This window comes from Sesamum indicum, linkage group LG2 (assembly GCF_026168435.1).
Source record: "Sesamum indicum cultivar Baizhima isolate 11 linkage group LG2, ASM2616843v1, whole genome shotgun sequence".
In the NCBI taxonomy this organism is placed as follows: Eukaryota; Viridiplantae; Streptophyta; class Magnoliopsida; order Lamiales; family Pedaliaceae; genus Sesamum; species Sesamum indicum.
The window spans coordinates 12,994,794-13,009,047 of NC_142658.1; the positions used below are offsets into that span (position 1 = coordinate 12,994,794).

Genomic DNA, 14,254 nt, shown 5'->3' on the forward strand with positions numbered 1-14,254 from the left:
AAGGGATATTGGAAACTTATGCCAAATGAATGCTTATTATGTATACTATATCGATCTATATTAACATAAAATAGAAAAAAAAAAAATAGGCTACACTCATAAACAACGGTCAGTGATACCGTCGCACCAATTTTAAAATATAGTAATTATACTTCTAATTAGAAACTCTTAAAATTCAATTGTAATTATTATTATTATTATTTTACAAAAGTGATTCTATGTCATTTTCTGATATCACTATGATAATTCTTTGTTGTGTTGGTAATACTTTAGATCGAATTTCTATTTTGAAATGTAATTTATTGATTTATATATTTATTTTTGTTTATAATATATTTTAAAATATGAAAGATTATTAATTACAGGTATGCAAAAATGACGTGCTATATTGGTTAGTATTATATAAAGAAAAGAGTTTTTGTGGACATAAAGTGGCGGTTTTGACACTATTGTATTAATTTTGTGATTTCAAAAATGCCCTTTAATTAATAAAATAATTAACTTATTCAATTTCTCAAGTTTAATATTAATTCAATTGCTCAGTTAATATATTTTATTCTTATTTACAATATTTATATTTTATCAAGAATTGAGCTGTTATAGTCACAAAGTAGTGATTTTGATACCATTATTATATTTTATTATTAAATAGATATGTTTCAATTCATAAGATATCTAACTTATTCAATTTTTTAAGTTTTATATTAATTTAACTGTTTAGTTATTTTTATTTATAATATATTTTAAAATATAAAAAATTATTTATTATATAAAACGGCTTGCGAGGACTGCTAGTATAATTTTTTATATTTTTATTATATTTCATACCTAAAAGTAGATAAACTCTAAGTAGTTTGATCCAAGCTACAAAACGCAAACAATTCTGTTTTTATACATATATAATAATAATAATAATAATATAAAAATGTAATTATTCTTGGCCAATTAACAATCCAACAAAACTGTCGCAAAAACTGCAGACTGAATTTGGACAGATGCTCTTAAGCAAGCAGCAACTACCCTGGATTCTCTCACTAAACCCACCAATGATTCTGTAAATTTAATTTTTTTCAAAATGTTAATATAGTATTTTTTTTTCCAAAAAAACATTTAAGTTTAATCAATGCGCATTCAAAGCGGATGCAATTCATTAATTATTTAAATATTTGATTTCGTTAGTTAGTCAAACCTAATTTAAATAGTAAAATTTTGAGACTCGATAACTATAAAATTATAAAATTTAAATTTCATCACTATGTATGCTTTTGCATACTTTAATTAATATTTATATCTATTTTTTTACTAGTTTGTTAATTACTAATTATAAATTATTATCGGTTATTTTTTTTAATTAAAATATCTTTATGAAGATGAAAATGAACCTTCTCGCATTCATTAGAGTGTGAAGATATATAAGGGTTTGACCTACAATAAGTCATTGATAAGTCAATCGAAGTTAAAAATACTCATTTTTATTTAATTTTTTTGATAATATAATTAAATTCAGTGAATTTTAACTGAAGAAAAGATTTATTTATTAGGAAAAATAAACATTATGGATACTATATGTAAATTTTTAAATAACATAGGTCTAATATAATTATATAAAATTTTAAAGAAGAGCAGTATAATTATATAATAAAAGTTTGATTATACGCACATATTAAATGTATATTATTCCCTATCATTTAAAAATATATCAGTACACTTCTAAAATTATAATTACGAATAAATTCGAGATAAAAAAAATTATAAATATACATCTTAAATTAAAACTAAATTGATGGTATAAATTTATAATTTTGCAAATAATGAAAACATGAAATGATGTTGATATAATATAACCTAATAATTAAAATAGTATACAAAAAAATAGTTCAACACTATTTGACATTAAAAGGTATAATTATGGCCATTTTGTGTGGCATGAAAAGACAATTCTGCCCCGCTGCTCTTAGCCAACAAGTGAAGCAATTATGAGGGTACACTTGTCTTTTCACACTCATTTCCCAGCCCTAAATATTAACTTTAAAATGTTGCCCCTAGACTTTGTGCTGTTCAAAGTTTCTAACCCAATAGTATATTTTATTTATTTTATTGTAATCAATAAACTTTCCAGAAAAATTTTAATACTTTATTTTAGGTATTATTAGCACTTTCTGATAGTAAAAAAGTCTTTATTAGATGATTTTAGTGCCTTTATGTTCTATTCTATTTCAAATCAATATTTTATAATTCTTCGTACTTTGTAATTTTTCGTATTTAATATTGTTATACTTTAATTTAGATGATACATATATCAATACTATTATACAAAAAAAAACATGAATATGTATATATATATATAGTTTATATACATTGTGATAATTTGTTTAATTTCTCTATTGTTTCAATACCTATATACAAGTTACTCTGAAAATTAAAAAAGAAACAATAAGAAAGTCGAAAAATATAGTATAATAATTTCTTGAAATGCAAGTGATATTTAGAATTTACTATATATACTTCAATATAAATTATATCATATATAATTATTTTTTCAAACATTTTCTATAATTAAAAATGCATGTATATATGTATATATATAATACATATGAAAGATATTTAAAAAAAAATAAAGAATAAGTTTGTGGGTGGTTTAAGAATAAACCAAGAAAAAAGGGGCCAGAGTGCAATTTTGACCCACCAGCGAAAAGGTAAATACAAAAAGAGCCCTGTGTCCGAATTTAACTTCACTCTCTCTCGCTCTCTTTCTCTTCTATCTGAAAATCGTGTTTGGTCTACTTTCCTTGGACCCCCTCCGCCCGCCCCACCCCCCTGGGGTCCTTCCTCACCTCCCTCTTCCCCTTTTCTTCAACCCTTCCTCTTCCTTTTGTTGGAATATTGAAAGACTGTGCCGTGGAAAACCACTGTCTTGAAAGCGAAATTTCGGTACTACCGTGGTGCAGATAGTATAAACCGATCGCTCCCCAAGGTTAACACAGCTATTACTTTCTTACACGCGCACTCGTGGAAGAAAGCTTGGAACAGCGAACAAAATATAAAACTCCGAAGTGAAAGAAATGAAATGAGCTAGAAGAAGAGAGCTCTAAGTTTTCTGGGTGTAACAAATGAATGAGAACTCATGCCTATTCATATAGCCATGACTAAGTAGATGAAATCAATTGGACTTATCCAATCATTAATCCAACGGGTATAATAGAATAAAAAAGGATTTGTTGATTAATTAGCTAAAATTAAGGCAAGGGACTTGGTCTTCTTTTTAGTCATTCCTAACAATCCCCCACAAATGACTAATATAGAAGAAGAATATGATTTCTGAGTGAAGGAATAGATATACTTAAGCATTAATATCTTTCGATTGAATTAATGCGTAGTGAAGTGAGGCAATCAATTTGGCTAACGAGAGTGGTATGGCTCTTGAACTTTCGATAGCTCAAATTGAGTCCCCCACAATCACGTATGAATTCCTTAGTGTTCGTTGTTCCGCGATAAAGTTCCGAGCGCTATTAATGGCCATGCGCTTATACCTTGGGTTCAAATGAGTGCTCTAGAAAGAACTTTCATTTTTCTTTCATAGAAGGCGGCACACCTCCACACTCAACACAGATAGCTTCATCAAGCCTATAGACCACTCAACAACTGAGCTATGAAACTATCTTTTTGAACAGAGTCAGAGTTATCCATCAAGTCCTTATTAGGACCACCCAAACACAGGGCTATGGATTTATATGGTCAATACCATATTTCATCAATCAAGGGATTTTAACCCATTGCTCTTGAAGACTTAAAGATAATTCTCCTGGTTAGTCCTTTAGTGAGAGGATCTGCCAAGTTCCTCTCGGACCTCACATAATCGAGGGAGATGATCCCATTCTTTAGGAGTTCTTTCACTGCTTCATGTCTGATACGAATATGTCTCCTTTTGCCATTGTAAGCATAGTTCTTGGCAATTCCAATAGCAGCTTGGGAGTCACAGTGCAGAGACACTGGCACAGTTGACCCCCACAAGGGCACATCTCCCAATAAGTTTCTCAACCACTCTGCTTCTTGACCTACTAATTCAAGAGCTATAAATATAGATTCCATAGTAGAGCAAGCTATACAAGTTTGTTTTGCAGATTTTCAGGAAATAGCTCCCCCACCCAAAGTAAAGACGAATCCACTAGTTGAGCTTACTTCATCATTATCGGTAACCCAATTTGCATCACAAAATCCTTCTAACACTTGGGGGAATTTATTAAAGTGTAAACTCAAGTTTATAGTCCCCTTTAGATATCTTAACAAGCGACGTAGTGCATTCCAATGTTCATTATTGGGATTATGGGTATACCGACTTAGTCTACTCACAACATAAGTTATATTAGGTCTGGTGTAGTTCATGAGAAACATAACACTCCCTATGATTTTTGCATACTCAGCTTGTGACACACTATCACCTTTGTTCTTTTTGAGACATATACTTGCGTTATAGGGTGTTTTGACTGGTATTTCATCTTGACCACCGAACTTGTCCAAGATTTTCTTTATGTAGTGAGACTGACAAAGAGAGAACCCATTTTCTGTTTTTCTAATTTTAATGCCTAGGATTACATCAGCTTCTCCTAGATCTTTCATGTCAAATTGTGCTGATAAGAATCTTTTGGTTTCATCAATTCTTTCTATGTTACTACCAAAAATCAGCATATCATCGACATATAGGCATATAATAACACATTCTGTCCCAAACAATTTTGAGTATACACATGTATCTGATACATTTGTTTTGTACCCATTAGTTTTTAAAGTATGATCAAACTTTTCATACCATTGTTTGGGTGCTTGTTTTAACCCATATAGTGATTTTCTAAGTTTACAAACTTTATTTTCTTGGCTAGGTATAATAAACCCCTCTGGTTGTTCCATATATATTTCTTCTTCCAAGTCTCCATTTAGAAAGGCTGTTTTTACATTTTGTATTCTCCACCTCTATCAGATCTAAGTCTTTTAATCTTCTTATCCAATTGATTTTCGACTTCAGTCTTAAATTTAAAAAACATTTCAGCAGCCTCATCTTTTGATTTTAATAAATAAATTCTAGTGTATCTAGAAAAATCATCAACGAAGGAGATATAATATTTTTTACCACCCTTGCTTAATGTATTTCTGAAATCAGCTAGATCTGAGTGGATTAATTCTAGTAATTCAGTGCTTCTAGATGTGATGGAATTAAAAGGTTTCTTTACGTATTTTGCCTCTACACAGACTCCACATTTAGAGCATCCATTTGTGTCAGAAATATTTATAAGATTCATAGTTTTCGACCTTTTAATAGAGGAATAGTTTACATGTCCTAATCTACCATGTCAAACATCAACAGATTTCATCAAATAAGCATAGTTGGAAGAAATTTTATTAATAGCAGGCGAAATAGTGTTTAGAACAAATAAACCACCAGATAAGTATCCCTTTCCTACAAAGTCATTATTGCTAGTGATTATAACCTTATCAGATTCTAACACAATTTTCAAGCCAGCTTTATTCAATAAACTACCAGAAACTAGATTTCTACGTAAAGAAGGCACATATAGTACGTCATTCAAAGCAAGTGTTTTGCCATAAGTAAGTTTAAGGAAGATCTTTCCTTTACCCAAGACTCCGGCGGTTGTACAGTTTCCCATGAAGACACACTCGCCGTCCGTTGCGTCGCTAAGTTCATGGAATAGTGCTTTGTTGGAGCAGAAATGTCTGGACGCTCCAGTGTCTAGTATTCAGTCTTCTTTGTTCTCTATCAAGTTGGCTTCTACAACTACCGCAGCGATGATCTCATCATTTTCAGCTAGGTTGACTTGTGGAGTTGATTTAGTGGTTGGATTTTGGTTTGTCTTTTGTTGATCCTTTCTATGGTAGCACTAGTACGCTTTGTGTCCTAGCTTCCCACAGCAGTAGCACGATATTTTGTGCTTTTGGATCTTGCTGTCAGGTCCTTTGAACCTCTTGTGTTGATTGTTGTTTTGAAAGCCTTTTATTTTATTCTGGGAAAACCTGTTTTTAAATCCAGCAGACTCAACAAGGTTAGCTTTAACTGAAACAGAAAAGAGAGAAGTTTTCTTATCTTTTAGACGATTTGCTTCCTCCGTTCTCATATGGCTGATTAGTTCTTGAAGTGTTAGATCCTTTTTCTTGTGCTTCAAGTGGTTGCGATATTCACTCCAAGTAAGAGGGAATTTCTCCAGTAGTACGTTGGCTTGTAAAATTTCACACATTTTCTTGCTCCTCGCTTGGCACTTCAGTTACTAGGTTCTCGTACTCATAGATTTGGTCCATTATAGGCTTCTCATCAACCATTTGAAATTGAAGCCATTTGCCGACGACATACTTTTTTCTTCCAACGTCATCACCTCCGTATCTTGCCTCCATTGTAGTCCAAATTTCTTTGGCACTCTTATAGTTGACAAATAAATCGAATAGAGAATTGTTCATATTTTTCAGCAGATGACCTCTTACCATTTTTATTATCTCTGTCGTATTTCAGTTTTGTCTCGTGCTTAGATTTTGTAGTCGTCCCTTCTGCTGGAATTGCCGCTGCAGTAATGGCAAGAGTGGAGATTTCAGCTGGAGTTTCCGGTGGATTCTGGAACAGCACATAGTCCACGTCCAATTGTTCAAAAAATATGAGCAACTTTTGTGACCATCATTTATAGTTGGTCCCGTCAAGTGGCTCTAGTTTGGAGAGGTCAGACAGTGTTTTAGCAATTGGAACAGCCATTATAACAATATTTCGCTTTCAACTTGTTGGAATATTAAAAGACTGTGCCGTAGAAAACTACTGCCTTGAAAGCGAAATTTCGGTACTACCGTGGTGCAGATAGTATAAACCGATCGCTCCCCAAGGTTAACACAGCTATTACTTTCTTACACGCGCACTCGTGGAAAAAAGCTTGGAACTCATGCCTATTTATAGAGCCATGACTAAGTAGATAAAATCAATTGGACTTATCCAATCCTTAATTCAACGGGTATAATAGAATAAAAGAGGATTTGTTCGTTAATTAACTAAAATTAAGGCAAGGTACTTGGTATTCTTTTTAGTCATTCCTAACACCTTTTTCTCGTTCTTCAAAGCGTCACTCCCCCTTGTCATCACTCACACACTGAGGAATACGGAGAGAGCGAGAATACAGAAATGGGTTGGTTCCTTTGTTCTGGAAAATCAAAGAAGAAAGCAAAGAAAGATCAGGACAAGAAGTCTGATGATCAGATCCCATCAAATACAGGTTTTTGTGTTGGTGAGAGGCTTTTGGGGTTTCTTGTACATTGTGAGCTCTCAAGATTGTAGCTTTTTTGTTCTGAACCTCCTTTATTTCTTCTATTTTTTTCTTGGAAAATTTGGTGTTTTAGTTTTTACTGTTTTTCATTTGCTCATCAGGAGGGGGATTTTGCCTCTTCCAAGCAGGTTTTGTTTTCTTGATCCCACTTAATTTGGTGGAAATGCTTCTGGAAAATGAGCTTTATACCTTTTTTTTTTTTTTTAAGTGGTTTTTATATTAGTGATATATCATGTTTTTTTCTTAGACGAGGTTTTAGCCGAATTCCTGTTTTGTGGCCAAAGTTAAATCTTTAAATTTGCACTTGCATATGATTCAGATGAAACAATCGTTAAGACAATTTCGTCCTATGTGTATGCATTGATTGGGTCTAGACAATGTTGGTTCACTAAGTTATTCAGGTCTGAGTTGGATAAAATAATAATCTGCCTGCGAAAGTAGGAAACCAGTTGCGGAAATTGGACTGGAAGTAAAATTATTTCAAACTTTCTGCTACTTGTTTAAGGTTAGCATTTTTAGTTAGCTCACTTTATTCGAGTCCAGTATTACAGTAGCTTTAATGGAAACACCAAAGCACATTCACAATAAAACAGGTCTTTAGCAGTTTCTTTAAAATCATAGTCTTTAACTGTTCCATATGAATAAGAAAGAAACGTTCTTTTGATTCCTCTGTATCTGAAAGATGAAAATCTTTCAGGCCCCATTATCTAAATTCATCAAATTCCAAAAGATTACTGCCCTTCATTTCAACCTTCATGAAAATATGTTGTAGAGTTTCTGTGACGCTATCAAGGAGAGAAAAACAGCCAGTCACAATTTACCATCTCCTATTTGTGTGTTTCTTATTTCCAGCTGTTTGTCAATGATAATAGCATTAAAAAGATCCTTCAGTTGTAATTATCAATTCTGGAATTCGGATCTTTTTCTGTTTTGCAGATAGATAGTAAAGAAGGGAGAGGTCCATATTTTACAAGATATTTCACGTCTCAAAGACAAGAAAGACCGCGTTCAAGCTCAGTTTTTGCCTTAAGCAGCAAACAACTTGGATTCACGATCAAGTTTCGTAATATGTGATATCTGGTACAAAGCATATAAGGTTGCTTTACTTAATTCTCTAACTCATGAAAATTCTTACCTTTTATTTAGGTCACTACAACATTTTTGTTGGTGATCTCACCCCAGAGGTTACTGATGCCATGTTGTTTGCAGCATTTTCTGTTTACGCTAGTTGTTCGTCTCTCCCTCTCTCCCCCTTTATATATATGTGTGTTTGTGTGTCTCTACATATATATCCCGTCTCTGTTCCCGCCCTGAGGTGGAACGCACACATATCCTCTTAATAGCAGATTTCTTTAATTTAGCACTCAAAATTATAGGAAAACTAAGCCAGGAGTGTCTTTCAATTTTGTATGTTGAAGTACTTGTTTAAGTATTTGCCACCTTTTCAGTCTGTGGTCTGGTAATGCTGACTGTCTCTCGATTGGTCATAGTGATGCCAGGGTTATGTGGGATCAAAAGGCTGGGCGTTCCATGGGATTTGAATTTGTGTCTTTCCGGAACCAGCAGGTATGTTGTTAGTGCATCCTTTTATCCTTGATTTTGAATGACAATATTCTTGACTTAGCTGAATCCTTTGGATTTTCTTGTTCAGGATGCACAAAGTGCAATAAATGATTTAACGGGTGAGAAAAGTTTGGATTAATTTATATTTAAATAGTTTCTTTTTGATCTCAAAATGAATTGTCGGTTTGCTTTGATTAGTATAAGCAAATAAGGAATAGGAAAGTTACTTTTCTACTATTATGATATGTTCTCAGGGAAGTGGCTTGGCAGCAGGTATATACGTTGCAACTGGGCCACTCCTAAGGTGAGTAAGTTGGGTCAAAACATTAGTAAGCTGACATTAACAATATGAGGGTAAAAATAAAGGATTATGAGAAGGAACTAAGTTGGATACATGGCTCCATTAGGTGGTGCAAAAGAGGTTGTTACCTATTAAATGTTGTTAAATCTTCTAAGAGGATTATTTGGAAAAAAACTAAGCTGTTAAATAGTTTCTAACATATTTTGGTTACAATTAAGCTGTTAGACATGTGAGAAGTAAGATTGCAAGCTGAAGCAGATTGTAAGATTCATATTTAAGTTGCTGAATACATTTTAACTGAACGTATTTGATGGTTGTCTTATTTCTAGAGCTTATTAGGCTTTTCTTACAATGTTGCTCAAATTCTTATTTTTAGTAGATGTTTGAACAGAAGAATGCAGAAATGCTTTCTAAGGCCTTGTTGATATTCCTTTACACATTAAGGCTTTGTCTGGTTTGTATAGGAATTGGGAAAGTGCAAGTTGTGCTTATTTTACCTGGGGAAAGTATAATCCTTTTCTTTTAAGTTGTTTGCTATAAGACAACCATCAATATGTTGTATACTCCATCAAAGGGAAACCCAAATGCTTCCCCTACTCAGCACAATGAAGATAAATAAGAACTAATTTTACGATTATCTCTTTCCTTTTTGTTATGGATAATACTGTAAGCAAACATCAAGATGACGATTTTTTCTTTTTTGAATCTTCCCCTTATTCTCTGACCCCAAACCCACTAGACTTTATCTTATGCATTTCTTTATAAGTCCATTTTTGTTATACAGTCACCTTCGGTGAAACCAAAAAAAAAAAGTATTTTGTAACTAATCAAAAAGAAAAAACATATTTTTTAGATGATACTGATTTACAGAGGATGACAAAGAGGCAGCAAACAGCGATGTTCCTGAGGATAACCCACAGTACACCACCGTGTATGTTGGCAATCTTGCCCCAGAGGTAAAAGCCATCTTTGCCTTGTGCTTCCTCATCCTTCAGAGTACACACTGATCATCTTTGTTAATGAGAGCTTGGTGTTTTCTATTTGTGTGGTTTCACTAGTTTTTATTTTTCCAATGTGTAGTAAATCAAGTCATCAAAAAGTATTATTTGGTTCTCTTTAGATACACGCCTTGTATTCGTTACCGAACCCAGAAATGATAATGTAAAATCCCTTGGATGTTTGTTGGGAACAATGAACCTATCTCTCTACACTACATACACAATGGTTCTTTTCAAATCTGAATGTTTCTTGTCCCTATTTTATAATAAGTTCCTTGTTTTGTTCTCTAGGTAACCCATGTTGACCTGCATTGCCACTTCCATGCACTTGGTGCTGGATCAAATGAGGAAGTTAGGGTCCAGCGTGATAAAGGGTTTGTTTTTGTTAGGTACAGCACTCATGCAGAGGCTGCAATGGCTATCTCGATGGGGAACACTCAGTCATTCCTCTTGGCAAACAAATTAAGGTTTTTCTTCAGTTCTACTTGTTGGTCTGGAGAGTAATCATGTGGCTATGGATACATATGTTGTTGCAGCAGCATTTTGGAGAAATTTTACAATATCTCTCTGTTAACTGACTGTTAATCTTGCTAGTTCCCAACTGTGCAAATGCTACTGTAAATCAACAAAATGGTTTGTGCACTATGGGTAAGAGGAAAGCAGATTGCAGAGTAAGATGTACAGATCACAGAGAAATCTTGGATGAGGCTTTCAGAAATGGGTTAGTTGTACTATTAGGGCCAACACAAAATGATGTATATGTTTGTCCTGCATTTGTCCAATGAGAATGGACTCTAGTTTAAATAGAATACAGTCGTCTTCCATCTTTGATAGATTGCGCTTCTTGCAAAGTTATGCCCTTTCACCTCCTGTCGCTCTTTCCTCCCCTTTTGTGGATTCTTTTCATTGCCTTCTTTAAAATGCGAAGACAAGGATCTTGGACTTAATGAGGATTTATTCTCTTTCCAGTAAGTAGCCCACTGTAATGTGCGATTTGCATTGGAGTGTGGTGGATGCATATAGGGGTCACAAACCATTTATTTCTTGTATCATTCTCCAACTTTTAGCATTTGACTTCCGTGAATTCCACGTTTCTAATTTTCTGACCTTGACAATATTCTTGCATGCATACAGTGCTCATGGGGTAACAAGCCGACTCCACCAGGAGCAAGCTCAAACCCGCTCCCACCACCTGCACCTGCAGCCTTGCCAGGCCTTTCTGCAGCTGACCTTTTGGCGTATGAGCGACAACTCGCAATGAGTAAGATGGGTTCCGCAGGGGCAGCATGCTCTGAAAGCATCTATAGGAATGGGTGCTGGTGCAAGCCAGGCTATCTATGATGGTGGTTTCCAGAGAGTTGCTGCTGCCCAACAGCTCATGTACTACCAGTAATTTCATGATGATTTGATCGATATGTGGAAACTTAGAATGGCCAATCCCTTGAAAGCCCGTGTTCGAGGTCTTTTTTTCCCCAACTTTGTAGGATACCTTGTACTATTTTGGTTTTCGGGATGGTTACCCGATGCGACATATGCTATGCTTGCCGTATTGTAACCTATACGTGCTGTGTATGCCTCTTTTCATCTTGGAGTAAGTTTATGAGTAGCTTCTTTGTGTTATTTGGCCCCCTCAATTTTCCTCTTCGCGTAGCTACTTGTCCTTTATGCCCAGATCTGGATCCCTTCTCTTGGTGTTTATATTAAGTGATAATTGTATTTAACTCTTCAACTTATGGTTTGTTTGCAGTAAAATTGAATGGCTTTGATATTGTTATGAAATGTGTGATATTTGTTGGCTTTGACTTATTATTGATTGTAATTTTGCTTAACTATATTCTAGTACTTATTGGCGTTATCTAAATGCAACTTTAATTAACTTGATATTGATGTTAATTTCCCGCCTTCTAATATGCTGTCATCTAGTGTTTATCGAACATATAACTTAATTTTCCTGGCTAAATTATTGGTCAATTTTTCAATTACTTGCATTGCAGATAATGATCATTGTAAGCTTGTCCCTCAGCCGTGCCTTTTGAGATGCCAATAGTATTACTATTCTGTATGCTGACATCCATAGGTAACTTTCTCACTTGACCTTTGTGGATATTTTACTTTTGTAACAGTAAATATGCGGCCTTTGTTTTATTACATGTCTTTGGTTACAAGAAATCACACTTAGCTGGTTGAATCACTGTTTTATGTGCAGTATTAGAATTCTATATCTCCCTTTATCATGAAACTATAGCATTTTAAAAATCTTTTTCTACTTCAAACAGTGTTATCTATCTTCTTAGAATCCTGATATTTGACAACATATCAAATATAAATGCAACATATCAAATCAGGGGAGTTTGGGAAATATGCGATCTGCTGAACTTTTGGATCTAGTGCATAAATAAACTTTGCAGGGTCGTCATGGTTTACCATCAATGGATCTGAATGATCATCGGTCCATCTATAGTAGTTATCTGTGCAATAGTTGGCAGAGTCTTGTGGTAATGAATATCGAGATTTTTAGTTTTCCACTTGGCATCTTAGGAATTTTCTAGTTTTGGTCCTTTTCTGTTTTGATGAGCATTCATAAAGCACAAATTTGAAATATAAGTACTTGTTGATGTATTCACCAGGTATATATCTGTACGCTAGGATGTTCCAATTATAAAATCATGAAATCATAGTAATCCGGCAAACAATTGCTCTCATCAAGATCAAATCAACTGCATGCGATACTCAAGTGATAGATAATAACTAATTGAGGAAAATTACGTCCTAAAACGTATATATAATAAATAATTCTTAACAACTCATTCGATATTTTTGACAATGAAAATTCTGTTTTTGTCTCTTTTAGTACATCAAATCTGGTTATCATTTTCACTGCATAAGATAACATGCCCAGCGTGGAAGTTGACGGTCGGGTTGCTGGCAACATAAGATAGAGTTTCTCTTTTGGACAACTGGTTTAGGTGGCCTTTCTGGGCAATTTTATATCTCAAACTCGTTACTATAATACTGGAAATGAGATATTATCTTTGTTCTGTCTAAATTCCTTAGTTTCTGGATTGAGCCACATGGTCCCACTCCAGCTTAACATCATATAAAAACATCACCATGTAAATATCCTAGGAGAAGAGTTCTTTATACCATGAACCAAATTGTTTTTTATGTGCAACGTGACAGCTTTGAGAATAGTAAACATGTAGGAATTCAGGAACAAGAGGTTCAGCGTTGGTGAGTTTCAATTCTATGAGCTGGTGATCATGAAAAGCTGTACTTGCGGAACTCTGGTTCGCTTGTTTTCCATCACCGTGTTGTTTACTTGATAACCTAGACGATTGAAGTTAACAAAGGCAAGAAAAGCGTCTCGTCTTCGATGGGTGCAGGTGGGTGGTAGCGTTGAGGTCTCATGTCTCTAATTGCTTACAAATTTTGGGACATAGTCTCAGTTCTAATTGAGTGATAGGATTAGGCAATCAGGCAGCGGCCGGTATCCTTGGGCTGTGTCTACTAGGCTGGATATCGACCAAAATGTCTCTTTTCTCGCATTTTGCTTAATCCCATTTTGTTGCACACAGCCCACTGCCATGGTTGGATAACTGGTCGATTGCCCACACGGATATTATTTTTAGTGATCAAACTGTATAGTTTGATTTATAATTATTAATTACATTTAATTAATCTTAAATAGTTTGTGTGGTGGTCGGAGTAACTTTTATGGGTTCTCAATTATTTTCAAAAGAAAAAAATATACCCAAAATAAAGGGGTTGTGCAGTCTCATGTTTTTAAAATTTAAACATATCTGAGAAAAGCAGCTAATAAGACCAACACCATTGATACTACCAATACTGTCAAATACTCTCTTTTTGTTGATCTATATCTCAAAATTTTATTATTAGAGAGGTTCTGAATTCAAATCTCATTCTACTTATATTATACCATTATTTATTATTAACGTGATCAAGAATTATTTTTTAATTAAAGAAAAGAAGGCATGATAGTGATTGAAAATGAATAATTTATGAATATTATAATATGCACGGCGAACACCTTAAATATACTTGGGGTGTGTATTTTTGTACGTATA

The 14,254-nt window shown here is 34.0% G+C and overlaps 1 protein-coding gene across 19 annotated transcripts; it reads left to right on the top strand.

Annotated features, from left to right (window-relative positions):
* Positions 1–7,058: 7,058 nt before the first annotated feature.
* LOC105155615 (oligouridylate-binding protein 1B) lies at positions 7,059–13,854 on the top strand. Of its 19 annotated transcripts, none has more exons than XR_016063342.1 (10): positions 7,060–7,268; positions 8,244–8,403; positions 8,798–8,873; positions 8,959–8,989; positions 9,125–9,174; positions 10,042–10,127; positions 10,559–10,636; positions 11,304–11,629; positions 12,164–12,246; positions 13,362–13,854. XR_016063342.1 is itself a non-coding variant. In XM_020692073.2 (8 exons), the coding sequence occupies exons 3-8, from the start codon at positions 8,811–8,813 to the stop codon at positions 11,428–11,430; spliced, it is 435 nt and encodes a 144-aa protein (XP_020547732.2). In that variant the 5' UTR covers positions 7,059–7,298; positions 8,244–8,403; positions 8,798–8,810; the 3' UTR covers positions 11,431–11,789. The 19 variants fall into 19 exon arrangements, 5 of the variants coding, with proteins under 5 accessions (XP_020547732.2, XP_020547734.2, XP_020547735.1 ...); XR_016063343.1 differs by having other exon boundaries at positions 13,373–13,854; XR_016063344.1 differs by having other exon boundaries at positions 13,381–13,854.
* The last annotated feature ends 400 nt before the right edge of the window (positions 13,855–14,254 follow it).

What these genes read in the sequence shown, in the direction of transcription:
- LOC105155615 (XM_020692073.2), top strand. Translation starts at nt 8,811, where the DNA reads ATGTGGGATCAAAAGGCTGGGCGTTCCATGGGATTTGAATTTGTGTCT. An exon ending in TGTCTTTCCGGAACCAGCAG is followed by an intron (nt 8,874 to 8,958) that starts GTATGTTGTTAG and finishes TTTCTTGTTCAG; the next exon opens with GATGCACAAAGTGCAATAAA. An exon ending in TTGGCAATCTTGCCCCAGAG is followed by an intron (nt 10,128 to 10,558) that starts GTAAAAGCCATC and finishes TGTTTTTGTTAG; the next exon opens with GTACAGCACTCATGCAGAGG.